The 19,604-nt window shown below is 37.1% G+C and overlaps 1 protein-coding gene across 5 annotated transcripts in view; it reads left to right on the forward strand.

Moving 5' to 3' along the window:
* MAGI2 (membrane associated guanylate kinase, WW and PDZ domain containing 2) overlaps positions 1 to 19,604 on the forward strand; it is a 760,905-nt gene that overhangs the window by 223,004 nt on the left and 518,297 nt on the right. For all 5 annotated transcript variants that reach the window (XM_069801726.1, XM_069801727.1, XM_069801731.1 and 2 more), the window contains exon 2: positions 11,540 to 11,656. In XM_069801726.1, coding sequence (XP_069657827.1) covers positions 11,540 to 11,656 — 117 coding nt within the window. The remainder of the gene's footprint in view (positions 1 to 11,539; positions 11,657 to 19,604) is intronic.

The following is a 19,604-nucleotide window of genomic DNA, read 5'->3' on the forward strand; positions in this document are numbered from 1 at the left end:
GCAGCTGTTTCAGTGCTCCAAGACCAAGTGCTGTCTTTCATGCTAAAGTACCATACTACACAAAAGGTACCTTTGATTGCCTAAAGACATTGCTTTATTGGCCGGGCTTAGCAACATACAGTAATTTATTTGAAAGTGCTTATTGAGTGACATTACAAAGACTTTCATTTTTTGATTTAAAAAATCGAACCTATTTTTGTAGCTTTTTGAGAACAAGCTAATTTGAAACTACTTTGTCTTTGTGTGCTGGGGATCTGCTATTGTTGACTGATAGAGAGACATGAGTTCATGCAGTCTGTGTCCCTGCCTAGAAGTGGAGAACGGTATTGTCACTGCATAGAAAACACTGTCAGCAGTAAGTACATGGAAATAATTTGCTTGGTTATCTACAAATCTCTCTGCTGTATTTGGTGTTGAATTATTTGTTTGTTTGAATTTTATCCTGCTAGCTTCTTTCTGAAATATGTAGGAAGATTTTCCTTTTTATATGTCAAAAAAAGAGGGACTGTAGGAATTGTATCCTCAGTGAGAGTGATTCAGAGGCAGATTTAGAGAGGATGCCTGCCCTGCCACATTGCAGCAGCCAGAGCACCCAGGCTCTGATGGGCATTTTGGTTCTTCCTTTGCCTTGGCAAAATGCTTGCCAGAGACAGACTACTAAGCATAGCGGCCCAGAGCTTGACACGGAGCAATAGTTCCTCTGATCTGAAATGTCCTGGTACCTGTAGCTGAGTGATTTTATGACAAATATTGCTGGATTTAATTAACGCATACATAGGGCAAAATGTCAAAGTTGTTCTAGAGATGTTCTGTAGCAAACCCAATGCATGATGATGCAAAAGGGCTATTGAGGCCTCAACAACTTCATTTTAATTTTTCATATTGAAGTATGACCCAATCTTTTACCAAAATTTACACTGCTTTGATTGTACTTTTACTGTACATCTTCAAAGCTTGCCTAGAGTGATGGATGGTGTGAGAAAATACTTTGAATGGGTTTTATATTAAGGTAACAGATACTATCTGTCATGCTGTTGTGCTACAATAGCTAATAAGTTTGTCACAATAAAAGATGCCTCACTGGCAAATTAGTACTTTTTTCAACCTTATGTCAAAACCAAGCAAACCCCTTGGCTTATTTGTACCTTCACTTTTCTTTCCCAAACTAAAATTTATTCTTTATGCTGGTCTTTTAATTCTTAGTATTACTTATTAATTATTCTTGTAAGATTATTAATTGTTTTATAAGACTGCACAAAAAAAGAATGATGAAGTTTTAGATGTCTTCAGGAAATAAAATAGGATTACTTATGCCTTGTTATGCAGTCATTTTAAACAGTAAATGCTTATTTTGCTATAGATTTTTCTAGCTATATCTAGCTTTTTTAAAAATCAGTTTTATAGTGAAATTGTGTACTATTTCCAACGTTTTACATACATTTTATCAGAATTCTTTTTAATGACAGTCACCTATATAATATTTAACCATCTGGGATGCCTTAGAGAGAATGGACCCCCCCAGGCAGGGAAAGAAAACATTTTAGTTAAAGGCCCTAATTCCAAGCCAGCGCAAAATGAAAACCTGAATAATATGTAGCCTTAGAAATATGTCTGCTACACTTTCAATGGGATTAACAGTGCAGTCTTCTTGTAAAGCTCTAAATATTATGTCCACTACTAGTCTAGTTAATTCTTGACTGATTTGTTTTAAGCCTAATAACGACCTGTTTAATTAGTACTGCAGCTTTTGTTCCAGAGAATCCCACACACTCCACAGATTTCATCAGCTCTTCTCTCTTGACTGAAATACAGGGTTCTTGGCATTTATCATGTATCACCACTTCAACACTATCCTACAAGGACTAAATAGTGCATCCACTGGTCCTGTGGCCTCAACATGCTGAGGCACTTGCCCGCACTTGGCTTAGAAAGAAATGTCACTTGCTCAGTTTCCAGCACAGCTTTCATTTTGGTTTCATGTGCTGAGAAATTTGCTGTTCAGTTACTGACTGGGCACAACCCTGGTTAACTTGTGTGATAGCTGCACGATGGTATCACTATGGACTTCAAGCTGAAAGGAACGTCACACAGAAATGAAAGAGAGGACCATGTCACTTAATGGTGCTGAGTATTGAGTGGTGTATAAGGATGGAGGACACCTTCTTGACCTTAGGCTTATTTGCATGTTTTGTGTTGTCTTAATTTCCCATTACTGAAAACTATCTGTAAAGCACCTCCCATTTTATTTTGTCTCAGTGTTTTACTCTTGCTTTGACTTGATATAAATGCCATGACACTTGATTCAGAAAAATAGTGTTTTGGGTGAAAGATATGCATTTGATAGTATGTATGCAATTCAATCTTGGAGATTAGCCGTAAAGTTGTGAACTCTGCTTTCAAAGTTGAGTTTATCTATTGCAAGTTGAGCTTGCACCTGATAAGTTTCACAAGTATAAAGTCTGCAAAATGTGTTCTGCTATTTATGCAACAAGCTATTAGAAAGCCAGGAAGTAATTTATTATGGTAGTGATTTTTCACGGTACATTATGGGTTCAGACTGAGATACTGCAAAGACTTTAAAAAACTTGGCTCCCATGATACAGATACCACCCTAAATCATATTTTGTAACTATTATTAGAAGTCATACAATGGTAGCCTCTGTGAGCTCGCTTCCCTCATAAATTGTGTGTAGTGGGATTTTTTTACCCAGATTAATCTTTCTCTTTTTACAAAATGTCAGCACACAATTCACAGCCTATTAATATGGCAATATTATTTCCAGTAATAAGGAAAATAAGTCTGTATCTCAAGCAATTAAAAAAGTGCAGCTATGATTTAAGTAAAATACCTTTCAAATCAAGCCTGGTAAAACTATGCCACTATTCCAATTCAGTCTCTTATATTTTATTCAAATACATGTCAAACCTCAAACTTCCATCACAATTGTCTTCCACAAAGAAGATAAAAGAGTATTAGAGAAAAAGAACATTTGTGTCCCTAGTAGATGAACAGTCATATTGCTGTATTCATAGAAAAAGAGTATTAAACAGAACAGTAACTTTTCCATTAAAGGTGAGGAGTGATTGCAGTCTACTTTTAAGAGGAGTTGGTGTTACCCATTGCAAAGCAAGGACAGGAGAATATTTGTCCACAGTAAGACAATTTTGAACATATTCTTGTAAGTTCTTCTTTTGCATGAATAATAAAACTTGTAACAGATTCTTCCTGAAGACCAGCAATCTATCTATGTAGCTCTCAGCACAGGCTTTTAGGAGCAGGCAGCCCAGAGGGGAGCACAGAGAGGACTGTAGAGGCTCTGGATGTGGAGAGCAGGAGTGGCTTTGGTTACAAGTAAGATGTGTGTGGTTGGTTCCTGAGGAATACTGTTGGAACATGCCCTTCTTGCAGGTGTTCTGGGTGTTGAAGTTGCTGCTCCACCAGATGACCCCAAGAGAGGCTGCAGGGTTTCAGTGTTAGGTGACTCACCCTTACAGCACAGAGAATTAAACTGATGCAGTGAGGCATAATTTGTACCCAGCCAGAATGAATGAGCCCCACATTATTACCATTATTATGTATCAGAGCTTAATGCTGCATTCGAGCTTTTTGAGAGAAGTCAATTTGTAGGTGTGTTTTTTTCTAATGAGCATGTCAGTAAGCAGCACACAGAAGGAAGCATGGGGTTTTTTTCCCAAGTGTATACATAAAAAAATATTCTGCTGTAGTTTGATTAATAAATAAAATTCTTACATCTTTATGACCACCACCACCACCACCACCACCACCACCCTTTTTTAACTTCTGTATTGGACATTCGTGGCTAATGTGGATTTTCCTAGAATTCAAAACAGTTTCCTGGCAATATATCCAGCCCTAATAACAATATAAATGTTTTTCTGAAGCTAAACCCAACCTTATTAGTTCTGTTCAAATGTTTTTAGTATGCTACAGTCAATCTCAGGTTAAACTTATTCTGTGAGTTTTCATCTTTATGTGCCATCAATTTTCAAAGAGGTTTTGTCTTTAGAAGAATACCAATAAGATGTTTTATTTCCCTTTTCCAGTTGTTCTTGTTGAAGTCAGTTGGGACCTTTCTATCATCTTCTTTGGAAGCTGTATCTGGGAGTTAGGTCACATAACAAACATTGGCCTTAACAAGTCTTAAGCTCTGTTGTGGTACCCTTTGACCAAATAAAAGGAGATTTCTGAGTAGGAGCATCTGAATGCCAGGTAGTATTTGAACTAAGACTTCTGTAAATATGTTCAGATTTCTAGAGGAGAAGCCTATCCTTGCAGATATTGCTGGGCTCTATATGACTGCACAAGCTGAGTGTCATTTTTGACATCCTCACTTTGTAAGTAAATGTATAATCCCTTACAATTCAGTGTTTGTCAGAAACATCTGTAAAGGTAATTATTTCCCATGTAGTAAATCTTGTAGAAACAATCACAGTGTTTTAAATATCTCAGTAGCAATCATTAATGTTTATGTGTAAGTTATCAGTCAAATCAATGATATACTGGAGGCACCTACAAACAGCTGTTTCATAATTAGCTGTAGTGAATTTCAAAACTAGAGTAAAAGGCAGTTCATTTCCAGACAGGCTTTGCAGAGAAGCAGCAGCAATATTTGAGCATCATTTTTACTTTGTTTATGCACCTACTAACTAGAACACTGAATAAAACGTAAGTATTCCGAAAGCAAAGTGCCCCAAACTGTTCCTCTCTGTTACATGAAGTACAGCTTGACTTTTTTTTTACCAACCAGTTAAATCATGGTATTTCACAGAAATTCCAGTCAAGAACTGTGCTGGGTGGTCAATTAACTGAAGAGAGCAAAACAAAGTACCTCTAAATAGCAAAGCTACAAAATGGGTGTACTAGTTAAATGGCAGGGGTTTGAGGTTAAATTGGGAGTGTCTATCTCAACGTCAATGCTGCAGCAGGCTCTGGAAGATGCTGCAACTAGCTACCCAACGGAAGGCTGTTTCTGTAGCCACGAGGACTGGAGATCTGCTAGTGTAATAAGAGCTGAAATTCAGTAATCTGAGATAAGGTACAAAATGCAGATGTGTTTGGCTCAGCTGACTCTCCTGCTGACACAGTCTCCCCGTATCATTGCAAACCACATTTTTACTTGCGGCAGGCACAGTGCACACTTGGGTCTCATATTTCAAAGAGAGGCTTAAGGTTAGCCACAAAACTAAGGAAGTGAATCTAGGGCATGGTATACTTTCACAGTATTCCAAGGATCAGTTTACCTCTGGTGTTGCTGGTCTCATCTTGTTGCTGCTGCAGGGTGTCCTGTTGATCTAGTCCTTACTCACACTGCCCCAGTAGAAGGTACCACAGGGGCAGGTGTAACATAGTGGTGAATTGAACCCAGGCTGTCCTTAGGCAGTGAGGATTCCTCCATTCCCAGCAAGAGAGAAAGTGGAAACCTTCTCCATTGTGAAGATCAGAGTGTGCAAACCTCAGCCTGTCTCCCGTCTGAGGAGAGCAGGTGAAACATATCACCCACAGAGATTGGGGAATTACGTATTTGTGCGCAGACATACATCCAAATATGAGTGCTCATCGTGGAGAAAGTTATTCATTGTGCGGCTAGATTTTGTTGGGTTTTTATACAGTATATAGTTTGTATATAGTCCCATCCCTGTGCAATTTATCTTGTAAGCCCTACACTCCTGTATTTTAAAACTTTGAATTTAAAATGCTAGGAGGGAGAAATCAAAGGATATATCTAAGGATGGAAGTGTCAGTGTGTGATAATACAGTATACATGTATATGATATATAATACAAAAGATTAATAAGAAAAAAGGTTAGTGATATAATCCACACACAAAGAAAAGAAAGACTACAGAATAGTAGGCTATAAAAGAGAAGGCCACTTCCCCATCAATAAACTAAATCTTAGGATGTTTCTCATCATATAGGGCACATATAAGAACTCCAAGATATAAATTTTTCCAAAGCTTTTACTCTTGAAATTTGTTTAGATCTCCAGTAAAGAATCATGAAATAGAATTTATTGGAGTAGTCCCAAGTATGAAGGAAATTAATTTTCTTCCCGAGGAGTCTAATTTTCTTGCATAATTCCCTGTCGGTTCTCCATCACACTTTATCTTACCACATGTTCCACAGTGCTGATAGCTCAACCCTGATGGGTTGAGACTTTGCAGATAAGTCTGATGGCAGACTTGGCTGAGGGTAGTGGTAGAGGGCAGGCAGAAGTTCAAAGACGACCCACAGAGTTTAATCTAGGGATAGAAAGGCTTTAAAAATAAAGTGTGTCATCTTCAGCTGATGACTGGAATGTAATGCATGCTTCTTATAATTTACTAAAGTTTTGTTGTACTGTTTTCAGACTACTGTTACAGTGATTACGTATTTTACATGGAAACCTGAAGGAACTTCCAGGGTTGAGTATGTCCAATATATGATTAGTGAAATGCCAACATTCATCTTTATACTCCTCTGAGCACCAGATAGGTTTGTTGAGAATAACTTCCCTTAAATAATAGGTTTAGCTGCAGGCTATATTTTAATAACAAATCCTTATAAAATCCAACTGAGAGTTTTGGTATTACTTGGAATTTTCATATTCTCTCTTAAAAGTGATTTTTTTGGTTACCTTTGCCAGTTAAAGAAACTATTAAAGCAAATCATCTCATACTGGTTCAGAAATGTTAAATGCATGACATCTTTATTAATCACATACTAAGATAAGACATACTTAATTTGTTTTAAGAATATTGTTTGTACTACAAACACTAGCAATTCATATGAGTAATGGTAATCATCAATTCCTTTTTAATGAATGCTTTCTTAAAGATATTTTTTTGAAATTTATTACAATAAAATATCACTGGACTTGTGGAAAAAAAAGTGTGGCGCTCTTCTCCTGAGAGGACCATTTGGGGAGAGAAACTTTGAGAGAAGAGGGGATGTGGCAGTTAATATTCTTTTATGTTTAACAACTTTTCAATTGTTTTGGGGTGAGACTCTCCAGTAGAATAGTCCTACTGAAGCTGGTGAAAACCTGTTCAGCCAAGGCATTTGGCAGTCAGAAGTGGGAGCTTATTCAAAATAAGAGGAGACACAGATTGATGCAAGTAGGGCAGTAAAAGAGGGGAGGTAGTTTATACTAAAAGTTTATGAGCTTGTCTGCTTTCACAGGGTACAGATCCTAAGATATTTCCTTTATTTTCCTCAGACACAGGTCATGTACAGATGCAAATCTAGATGTAAGAGTGTTGCTTGCTCATAGATATTTCTAAGCAGGAGTATTTATAGAACCCAGAGAAACTGAAATAATTTAAATTTTAATCCCAGCAAATAAAATATCTAAGGCAAATTATTCTTAGCTGAGATGCAATTGATTATACTGTAAAAAACCAAGTAATTTGCCACACCAGTTTTGGGGAAGTCAATTCACTGAAAGATTATGATACAAGATGAGAAAATACTAATGGGTGAATACTCAAAAAAGTTTGTTGAGAAGTTATAACCATAAAAATTGTGTTAAGGGTAAGAAATAAATTATTTAGAGCTAACACTGTGGGAACAGCAAGAGGGATGTTCATGTTTACAAGTAGTCCTTCACTGAAAAATAAAATACAAGAGTTTTCCAGCTGCAGCATCAGTGGGTTACCAAATAGGAAGTTACAAAAAAACAGTTAACAATATTTAGGGCTAGAGAAAATTATAAACCTTTATCCCTGTCATTTTCTTAGAAATGGCAATTATCGTCTTCAGTTTTGAATCTTCTAATGAACTACAAACTACTCAATACCCTTTTGTATGTGTGTTCTTTATTGTATTTCTTTTCTGATTGGACTTTGCTACTAGATATTATAAAGGGAAGGAAACTTGACAGAAATACATTAAAACACTGTAAAAAGATACACTTTGCTCATTAAATTCAGATGTGTAACATGCAAACAGAGCATTTTTTAGTTCATCCAAGTGTATCTAATTTTATAATCTCTGGAATCAAATTCAGTCATGGTTACGAGTTTGCCATCATGATTGGTAGCTGTACCTAAACCAGTCATCCATTATGCAAGAGGTCATTACTGGAAGTATTTAATTCACGTCCTGTATTTCCCAGCTAGCAAAGCAATGGGATTCATTGGAGTGAAATGAAACTGAAACAGAGTATAGGCCTCAAGCCAGAAAAAAGAAAAAAAAAAAAGCCCCACATGACTGCAAGCCAGTGCATGCTCCGTCGCGCAGTTGTCAGCCTCCTCCGGTGACAGTGGCCAGAGAACATTTCAAATTATGGTCTCTGCGTTGGGTTTCTAAAGCTTGCGCTGTATAATACCTCTGAGGCTCGAGGGCTCTTCCTTTGCTGCCATGCAGGGTGAGCAGGATGTGGCCTTCGTGAGCTCCTTCTCTCCTCGCTGCTCCTCGCGAGCCGCTGTGCGGCTGCAGTGGGCTTAGCGGTACGGTGCAGCAGGCACCGGCGGTCCCTCAGCGTCGTTCCAAGGTCCTCCACTGTGGGCTGGCTGGAATAATAGAAAACAAGGGCGTTAGGTTCATGTCAGGAATTTTTCAACATCTCAATGGTTTTCAGTGTTCTGCGAAAAGAGAAAATAAAGTTGAATTTTATAGAAACCAAGTCAGTCACTTGTCTAACTTGGTTGGATGGGACCACCAAATGGTGGAGTATTGTTACTGCCCGGAAAAACAGTTTCTCTCCGATTGCTTCTTTTTCTATGAACTTATTGACAATGTCACTAAGTTTCTTTTTTCCCTCCGAAGTAAACCAGTTGATAATACTTTCTGTCTCTTATTTCAGCCTTTTGGAGTCCTATTACTATTACTCATGTTATTCTCGATTTATATGGTCTGTAACACAAGATCTAATTCACTGCTGCTAAATCAAGGCTGGTTTACATACTTGCGAATCACTATAGTTTCTTGCAAAAAGTCTTATGGCCCTATACTAGCACACTCAAGATTTTGTTCTGCTTGTACTTTAAAACAGTCAGCTGCTCAAAACTCAGCTATTATAAATACCTGGAAAGCACATGTGGAGTCAAGTATGCTTTTGACAAACATCAGGTAAAACAACAAAGCTTTTTAGGGGAGAAAAGCATGACAGTTAGAAGGCTGAATTAAAAATATTGCATCTGCTCTTCAGGACTCTCAAACTGTTTTATTTTTTACACTTTCCAGGATGTAAAATTCATTATTATACCAGATTAAAAAAAAAGTAGCTTATACCCAAAGAATTTAAAAACGTCACTTAGCTCAGAAAACAGAATGACTTTCGAAGAAAATTTGTCAATTGTACATGTGCTGTCTGTAGTTCATCTGACTGCTCTTTAAAATAGACTTTGCTAATGTTACAGTATATACTCAGATATTAAGAAAAAAATCATATGTTTCGCTTGTGCTTGGAAGCTGGTAAGTTTTTTTCCTCTGCAACATGTGCAGGTTTTATCTCTGTTACAAACTTTTGCTTTTGAATCTCTTTGTAACAAATACAAGGCTGTAGGTGTCTCCTCTTGTAAATATACATTTTTATACTCCAGTTTGGAATACGCAATTTGCCAAAAATATCAGGTGACTCTTTTTATGAAGTGCTTAAGAGGTTTTAGTGCATTCGTTAACACATGGTGAAGTAAATGGCTGTGTTTGAAGCAAAAGGCTGTAAATAAAAAATGCACTTCTGAGGGTCAGAAATCTGTGTAGGTTCCTAAACTTACTTATGTCATAAGTTGAATGATTCAGGTTTATGTCAGTGGGCAGGCTACAGCTGTTGTTCTCGAGCTGGCATTTTCGCAGGCTGCCAGAAAGCATCTGCATCACTGGGCATGTTCTGTATATTAGAGCGAGAAGAGCAAGAGCTGCAGGACCTTTACTCTCTGCAGCCGATCAGAAAGGACAGCAGATTGTGATCAGGAGCAGGGAGTCTCTCTGCAGCATCCTCTAGCCCTCTCCTCCTCTGAAATCTCATAAGAAATTAGCAGGAGTAAGGATGGTCTGTTCTGCAAACAGAACCCGTTGCTAGAAACAGGGTTAGTGGTGCCAAAGTAGTAGATTAGATTAAGTGGCTCAGTTGGGATGCTGGAAGAACAGAGATCTGTATGGAAGTTCTCAGCTTCTGGGAACCAGGCACACAGGTATTTCTTTGTGTCTATTATGAGCTGGGGCTTTTTTTTTTTTTTCTTCTTTTGGTTATTAAAGTCTGCTGGGTTTTTGCCTTCAGCTAAAGATGAGAGAAATTATTTATAAGCTTTTTATAAATCTGGAACAAAAGATTTTGAAGTTTTTGACAAAAAGCGGCAATAACAAGATTATGGATTTGTAATTGGCAGATAAATAGGAATAGCGGTAAGGAGAAATATATTTTAATTTATAGCTATTTGTGCTCTGCAGTGACTTTCAAATAATTAGGTAGGAATGCTGTTTGTTCCTTTTTACAGGAAAATCTTTACATAGTCCAAGTCAATAAGATTTTTGGCAGAGAGTTCAATAGCAAATGCCATTTGAAAAAATGTTTTAAGGTTGAATGTATGAAGCAACAAGTTACGGATCTATCTACTTGCAATTTTTCATCTCGGGAATATATGCCAGAACTCAATGTAGTAATGATTTTCTATGTTTTTCTCATGTCAGAATTTCAGAGGAGGAAGAAATGCAGTTATTTATGGACTTTTTTCCATAATTATAAAGGTGATCCATACTCCAGGTTAAAAGAAATGTAGAGTAACTATATTGGGAAATGTTTATTAATCACGTTGGATTAGATTTATAGGTGTGCCTTTAATAGTGGAACATGATACACCAGTTAGTGGTTTAAAAATACTTTAAGTTGTTTTGTCCTAGAGTTATAGTAAAAGTGGCAAATATGGGTTTTTTAATTTAATTTTTTTTCCACATTTGCAGTGTTATGCTGAGATGTTGTATTCCTAATGATTCTTTTCAGTGGTGGAAATAAAATATGTACCCTCATTTGCTATAGTATTTTTTCAGATGTGAGTGCTGTTAGAAATAAATAACACAAAAGATTATATCATATTTATATGATCAGTAAGGACAGCTGCATTTTATTCTAGTTACACTTGGACTGAAAACACCAAACATTATAGAGACATTTTGAACTAAGATTTTTTTATTTTTTTTTTAATAAGCAGGTGGGAAATTTGTACCAGGTCATGGGGAACATAATACCTGATAATGTATTATTTAGATATATATAAGTAGGTAGTTATATAATAACAATATGTTCCAGTTTTGTGCATAAAAAATTTAACACCTCTGTCTATAATCCTATATGTATATTCTGAACTGTACAGATTTAGCTAGTTAGTTGTCACTAACTGTTTTTAACCTTTACAATTGTCAATACTAAATAATATTATACCAACTGCATGCATTAACCAGAAAGCTCTTTGTGCTACTGTCATCCATTGTGGCAGAAACACGAAGGAAAATGAGCCACTGAGACTTTACAAGTGATTCATTGCTTTTGTCAAAGCAATATATTTTTAAATCATGCTTTCATTTGTCTTTTCCTTGGCAGGAGGCGTTGTTGATAAGGACCTTCGTCACTACCTCAATTTACGGTTCCAGAAAGGTTCAGTAGACCATGAGCTCCAGCAGATCATAAGAGACAATCTCTACCTCCGCACAGTGCCATGTGAGTAGGGTGGAGATGAACAAATCTGTTTTCTTAGTGGCAACAGACTATCTGAATTAATGGTGCTGAGGGCATTTGTAAGGTGTGAAGAGGAGGACTGTAGATGAAGCAGTCCTCCTGTAAATAGATTTGTGGCTTGGTTCATGTCTTTCAAGTTATCGCTGAGAAACTGAACTGCCTAATGCTGAATTAATTTCTGAAATTGCATGGTGTTTTGAAAGTTGTAGTTCTCATACTGTGGCTCTAGATACTAATTTTTTTCTTCTGCAGTTTTAAAAAGCACAAATTTAAAGAAAAAACCAGTTTTCTGGGCTGGTTAAGTTGATGTCCAACAGAGAGACTTTGATCTGCCTCATATTTCACAGTATTATACTTTATATAATAATACCATGGGGTTTAGAATGCAATAGGGCAACAGAGGAAACATATAAACTAGGAAATTTTGTGGTTTAGGTGCAGCAAGCGTGACACTGAAAGTTCGTATTGTCTTGCATGCGTGTTCTTTTGTTGTTGCCTAAGTCAATGGTATCTATATCTGAAGTATTCTGAAACCTCTAAAATCATTTTTGTAGCTATTGACATTATTCACCTATTTCTGCGGTAGACATGAAATTAAACAGAGTAACATAAGCCATGTCCAACTGTCAGGGCCATTCATTTCAGAACAGATCTACTTGGCTGACAGACAATATATCATTTAAAATTGACTGAAGTTGCATTATTCTTCCCTTATAAAATAATTTCTTGGTGCCCAAAAAATGGAGCTTCTGTTTTGGGCAAAAAAAGGGTGCACCTTTGAATTTGCAGGCTTGACATCGGAATGTTAGGGAGAGGAAGGTAAACTGAGTAATTTACTGTGCTATTTATATGGTAGTGAATGGATGCTCTTTGAAAGCTGTGGTGTTGTGAATGCTACTGTATGTTTTTTCTTTTGTTACATTAAAGAATGGAGCTTTGAAAAGCTCCACCAAAAAAAGGTGCTCAAGCGTTTCCCTTTTCTTTTGGAAGCTGAAGATGAATAAATATAAAGTCCTAATTTCAGGAGTTCTATTCATCCCTGATTAGAAAGGCAGGTGGAGAAAAGCATTAAAAAATTATTACCTGTATGCAGAAAATAAAACCCATTACATTTATGTGAGATTTAAGATGAATTAGGTTTGTCTGAAGGTGCTGAGAAACATCACAGCTGAAGTGCACATGCAAGTACAAATATGTTTTGAGATTAAATCCCACTTCTTAGGATGTCTGGGAGGGTCATTAACATAGGAATATACTTATTATAGCCCCAGCACATGCATGTTAAAGATGGAGATCCAGATTTAAAAGAAGGAAAACCCAACAATATTGCAACAACTACACACATGTAACACATACTGTCTGTCAGCAGTATGGGCATGATGAGTAGTTTTGGGGTTTGTTTTGTTTTTAATCAAGGCAATAATAAAGCGTTCTCATTTGTCAAGTGAAATACAATACTTGCAGAAGCAAATTTATCATTCAAAAAGTAGCATGACAAACATGAAGACCACAATTTGGAACCTATAAGCACTTAATATTACCTTTCTCTTCTGCTGTGACTTAACCATCTTCTGTGTCATTTTATATGGTTATATTCTTAGGTCATTATAGTATTACATATTAAGCATCTTTAACTGAGTAAGAACCAGATTTTAAAAAATAGTATAGTGTTGGGCATGACAGCTGCTGAATTGCTAGGTGAGCAGGAATGTTCTTGGATAGAGTGGGAGACTCTTTTCAGTAATGGTGGTAGAAAAAATAGAAGTAAAATAGTGCCTGAGTGACATATTTTCTTTGAAATTTTTTTGAAAATCATATGAAAGTAGCCCTTCTGAAATGTAGGTATTTTAAAATAAATAAATTAACAAATGCAGACAGGGTGATATGTGGTTAGCTAAAGAAGTTTTCATAATCAGGTGAATGAAAAGGACACCATTGGATAGATTGTAACCCAGGTTTCCCCTCATCATAATTGCGGTGAATCTTTTTTAATGCAATCTTATTCTATCTCCAGCATTCATGTTTAGGTGGGAAAATGTTCTCAACCGTTCTCTTTTTTTCATCTAACTGAACTAATTTTTTAATCATGAACTTACTTTTCAAGGGTGCTGGTATTCAAAATTTTCTGCTTTTGGCAGTCTTGTTTTCTTTTCTTTTTTTTTTTTTTTTTTTTTGAAGCTCTGTACATAGGCTAAGAGTAGTGGTTAGCCATCCAGACACTGTACTTCACAACTGGTAGGGAGATTTCTTTAGTGTGCATCAGTAATATTTAAACAAGTATGCCATTGCCTATAAGTTCACTTAATGAGTACAGACTAACCATGTACTTATTACAAATCTTGCAACAGATGCCAACACAGCAAAAGCAGCACTCAATTTGGTCAAATTCTTGTGCAGAAAAATAGAGAGAGAAAGCCAACTGTAGGCAATGTAGCCTTTATTTCCAATGACAAGGTTGTAACATAAAGAGAAAAAAAAAATCTGAAAAATAGGTGGCAACCTCTTCCCTTTAAAAACGCACCTGCAATCTTTCCTCAGTTATAGAGGTATAACTGCCAGTAAAACCAGGAGAACCTTTATAAGAGCGTCCTTGACCTTGAGTTTTTACTGTTCTTTGCGCTTTGTTCAGACTGACAGCACTGGCCCTGGCAGTGCAGTGGGCATGACCACTGGTTTCTCAGCCTTCCAGGTCAGACTAAGACATCTTTCACTTACAGTAAATGAGTGAGCATTCTCTGTGAAACTAGGAAGTGGAGAACTAAATCCATGCTGGTTTTAAATTAGGATAAGCCAAATGTAGTTAGAACAGGTAAGCCAATATTTGCTGGATAAGAATTTGAATTTACATTATATAAGTGTATATCCCTGTATGCATCAAAGGATGGATGGGCCAGAAACGCATGATATGAGGATAATGGCTCAATTCTGCACTTGGAAATTGTGGCCCTGTGGATGGGATGAATTGGTTGGGTTTGTGATCCTTATATTTCTCTATTTTTAATAATGTAGTGCCACTTTCTACCAAATTAGAAATGACCGTGTAACCCTAAGAGTCAAATGCTGCCTTCCATAAGTGGTTGCAGTTCTCAGTGCCATATGAAATTGATTTTCCCTGCATTGTCAACAGGAATTACACGCATATATCCCAGGGCAGAACATGCGATTGTATTTGCAGCAGTCGAGATGCAGCCGTTAACTAGCTCTGTCCCCAGAGCTGTGTGACAGCAGTAATGAAACTGATACATAAACAAGAAAATGAAGAAAAAGTTATGTTAATTTGAAGCTGAGTTAGAAAAGCAATAAAGTTTTCAGCAGACAAGGTCAAGAAACTGAAACTTTTTTTAAAGATACAGTATTGCAAATAATATAAAAGAAAATGTGCGCTCTTGAGAAGGAAGACTGGGCACAGCTCTTGTTTTAATGCAAGCAGAAGGACTGGACTTCAGGTGAAGGGAAACCAAAAGTAATACAGATGAGAAATATGCTGAGCATCTCAGAGGAAAACAAAAAATGAGAAAAGACAGTTCTGGGGAAAAGAAAGGTTCACAATTTTCCAAGTTCAGAAGACATGACTGAAGTTTGTCTCATATTTTCTTCCCCTTTTTCTGTTGTGTGGGTTCTTAGCATAGTTTTCATATCCTACACTTATTCCTGAAGTTATTTAGAGGCACTAACCATTGAGGTTGTCCTACAATACAGAAAAATAGTCATGGTAAGAAGTGGTAGTTATTAAACACAGGTAAGCAGTATCTGACACTCTTCCTTTCTGTCCAAGTTCAGGGATCTGGAGAAAGGCCACGAAACACATCTGGGACTGGGGATGCTATAGGCAGACAACAAATTAGTCATGCTGCACCTCGTGCTTGGTGGTGCTCTCAGCAAACTGCAGTTGCCATGTGGGCAAGCAGCTTTCCAGTCTTCACTAATGTGAGAAGAGATTGCTCTAACTTCTTGTCATTGCAAGAATAAAGCTTTGGGGAGAGTATGTGACAGGAAAAAAACTTTTGGTAGTGACAGTCATGATCAGACCTGTCTCCTTTGATATGTCCTTCCAAGCAGTTGCAAATTCCATTTCTTTAAGAGCTGGCAAAATAGCGGAGCTGTGGTGGAAAATAGAGTCTGTATGCTTCCTTCCCAGACAGGGAATATGAAATGATAGTGGAAGACATTCTGATTAAACAGCACTGGAAAAAGTCAAACAATGACAAGCTGATTCATAGAAGTAAAAAATCATCTATTAATTCGAAGAGGTTGCCATTGATATCCTCTGGGATATAACCTCAGATCAACAGTAGCTCAGGTAAATTACTCTGTCGCACTGCACTGATTTACACTGCTGAAGGATGCAGCCCAGAAGTGCATCCTTCACTGGCCACATCACAGAAGTTCACATTGATAATGTGAAATAATTAAAAAAAAAAAGGGCGGGGGGGAGTTATGGGGATGAGGAAGTTTCTTTCCTGATGTTTGCATTTAGGAAAACAACAATGGTGAAAGAATGGAGAGGACTGGGTGTGTGGTCAGACTTATTACACTGGATAATGCAATACTACTATTACCATAGACTTGGAGGAAGGATGTTTTATTTACGACATTTGTCAGCAACATAGGAAAAAAGGTTCAATTTGTGACTTGGCCACATGCTGCATGTGAGTGACCACAGGCAAGAAATGTGCTATAGTTCCCCACATATGAAATTGTGATAATAATTCCTTCTTTTGCTTAGTTTGCCTACTGGCGTTACAGTTGCTCTGTTAGGTGAATATACATAACACACGGAACTACAAATATGAAACCTATGAAGGGAGGCTATGAAATAATAGCCTCCCTTTCTGCTGTGATTTCTTATTTTTACCCATTTCCTGTGAATAATTAGATTCTTGGGTCATTGACTTTAAAGAAAAGCCTCGTTTTTAAACATGTGTTTGTTCTATTCTGGTATAATCTGGTCTATGTATAAATATATTTAACCTACATGCTGCAGTATCGTCTGTGTACTGTTGAAGCCTTATATATTACAAAGTGCTTCTGTTTATTGCCTAGTCCTCTTTGCAGAAGAGAAAGTGTATGCAGTGATTTTTTTTAATTTTTTTTTTTTTCTGGTCTTGCTTTTGTTTACCGTATATGGCAAAGGTAGTGCCGTTAGCTTTTTTTTTTTTTGTTAGGTACTGAAGTCAATAAAATGTGTTTCTACTTGAAGCAGAAGTAGCTGCAGGGTGGTGAGGACACTCAGCCCTCAGGGGAATTCACTCCACCTTTTCAGCCCTGGAGAAATCTCCCTCTCAAAAACAATCAGGGTCTTTCCTTCTGGCAGGGAGGTGTGTTATGTTAGGACACTATTGTCATTCATAGTCTTTTTCATGGGTACCAGTCAGAAGAAGTAAGGCACCTCTGGGTGTGTATATACTGAGTTATGATGAGGCTTTTCTCTCCTGCCCCTCCTCTCTGGGGTTGGAGCTAATAGGTGTTATCATAGAACAGTGGTTTGTATTAATTCTAATACCTTTTATATTAGTCACCATAACAACAGAGTGACAATATCGAATAAATACTGAAGGAAATACCAATTACATACCCAGGTTTTCATCTGAAGTTTCTGAATTTAAAGGTGTGGAAAGAGTGGCAGAAGTCAAGTGGGCAATAAATATATATTGGGTGAGGGTACATCCCACGCAGAAGCTCTGTGTGTGTAATTCTGCTGCTCTGAATAAGGATGTGAGATTGTTTGACTAATCTATAATTGGACAAATATAAGGCCTTTCAAATTTCATTTGTAAAATATTTTATTCCTCTTTTAAAAAGTAAACAGCCAAGAGCATTCAAAGGGGAATTTGTGAAACAGACTTGCCAGTGGTTTCATATATTTTTCTTATAAGTTTGTTCAGCGTCAAAAGTGTCTTTCAAGAGTGGAAATTCAGTGCACAGCTTTGTTCTTAAAAGAAACAAATTAGTCCAGATATTGTCAGTTAAAAGATCTGCCAGTTTGATGTCATATGGAACTATTCTTAGGATAAAATAACCTGTGCTTAGCACACTACCGCCAAGAAATGTCCGCATCACTGGAAATAACAGTACCTAACTTTAATGACTACTTTATTCTTTCAGACAAGTGTTAGTTATTGCTTAGACTTGACTTTGATGGCTCAGAATAGAGCAATGCAGAGCTCTAGGGAAATGTTGTTGTGTATCTAATGGAGCACACCTCCAAGGTGTATTTAAAGTGGAATCATTGGCAAGTGTATTCAGCCTTTTTTGTATCTCAAGCAAAATTAAACCAAATCAGGTAATAACATGAGATGGGGGCCCAGCTGTGCTATATGCAGCACAGCCACGTGTACCAGAAGATGAGGAGGAGGTCACTGCTTCAAACAGCTGACAGCCTAAATAGAAGAGGCAAAGAACAGTTCACAAATAAACCCACAGCACAGACAGTGCCTGAGTTGACTTGCATGAGGTGGAGTGGTGGTTAAACTGGTGCCCGTGGACCTTGCTTTCTCTTCCACTGCTACATTTATTATTCCTAATTACCTCCTAGAAATGCACATAGTACACTGACCTGTTTCTCTGAAGATGCTGGGAATGTCTGGTTAAAAGAGATTGGCTTATGCATCTTTGTATTGACTTTTCTGTGTGATTTTATGGGGGTTTTTTGTCTGTTTCAGAGCAGGGTGGTAAAGGTTACAGTCGGCCCTGCGCTGTCTCTCAGTCAGTGGGCACAAAGCATTGCTCGGGCTCAGAACGCATTCGGGCTGCAGGCACTGCATCCCCATCGGTGGGAAGCAGTGCATGAAAAGAAAACCAAGCAAAAAACAATTTTGTTTTTTTAATTTATCAAAGTGAATTACGATTTTATCTTAATTACAATCTAGGGTAAACAGATGCCCAAACTATGTCTACAAATAGCAATGCTGATTGATAGAAAATACTGTACTGTTTGTTAGTCATGAGAAAGAACACGCACATAATTTCTGTCACCTTTTCTCGGAAATTTCTCAGGTCTATGTACTGAGGACATCAACTCTCAGCTTTCAGTGACTAAGACATCTGTTTTAAATACTTACCTTAAAATAACAGGTATCCAAAGAAAATAAATGCTGTTCAAGACAAATGGGAAATGGAATGTGTCTGATGTGGTATAACTGTAGTATGAAGTGAGAACAGATGTAACAAATAAAAGAGCAGTAGTTGTATACCACTTATGATATTACAGCTTGAATATCCCATGAAAGATTATATGAAGACATTAGGATATTTTCATTGGCTGTATGGTTACAACAACTTGTGTTTCTCTGAGAGCCTTGCAACCAAATCACATCTGTAAGAAACTGAGACTTCTTATTCTGCGCCCTACTCCCATTCTTTCCACTCCTTCATTCCTTCCTTTCTGCTCCCTTAAACACTGTGCTATTCTCTCCCATTTTCAAAATCAAATAATCCAAAATCAGTAAATTTTTTTTATACTGCAGTGCCAATACCAATTATTTGTGTAACATGCAATCTGATGCACTGTTGACATAATACCACTAAAGTCACTAGAAGTTTTTGCAGTGAAAAAAAAAGCAGGAAGAAGTTCTGAAATTAGAAACTCGATCTTTTTAAAGCAGTTTTCCTACAAAATAATATCACATATCTTCCTTAAGTGATATTAACTGGCATGTGATTTAAAGACTAATGTCTCTGGCAAGCAGCTTGGGTTGCTAATCATATCTGTCTGTAATTATTTATATGTGATATAACACATGCATAATGCCAGATGAGAAGTTTAGTTACAATATTTGGCTGATTGCCCCCAAGAATCGATCCATTTGTCTTTAAACTTTGGGAAGGCTTTCTAGTGTTGCAGAATGAGTTCTCTAAATCACATGATACCAAAAGAATAAAGGATAGTGGCAGTTTTAAATGAATTTTGATGATAGCACTAATCTTATTC

Source organism: Haliaeetus albicilla, chromosome 14 (assembly GCF_947461875.1).
Source record: "Haliaeetus albicilla chromosome 14, bHalAlb1.1, whole genome shotgun sequence".
In the NCBI taxonomy this organism is placed as follows: Eukaryota; Metazoa; Chordata; class Aves; order Accipitriformes; family Accipitridae; genus Haliaeetus; species Haliaeetus albicilla.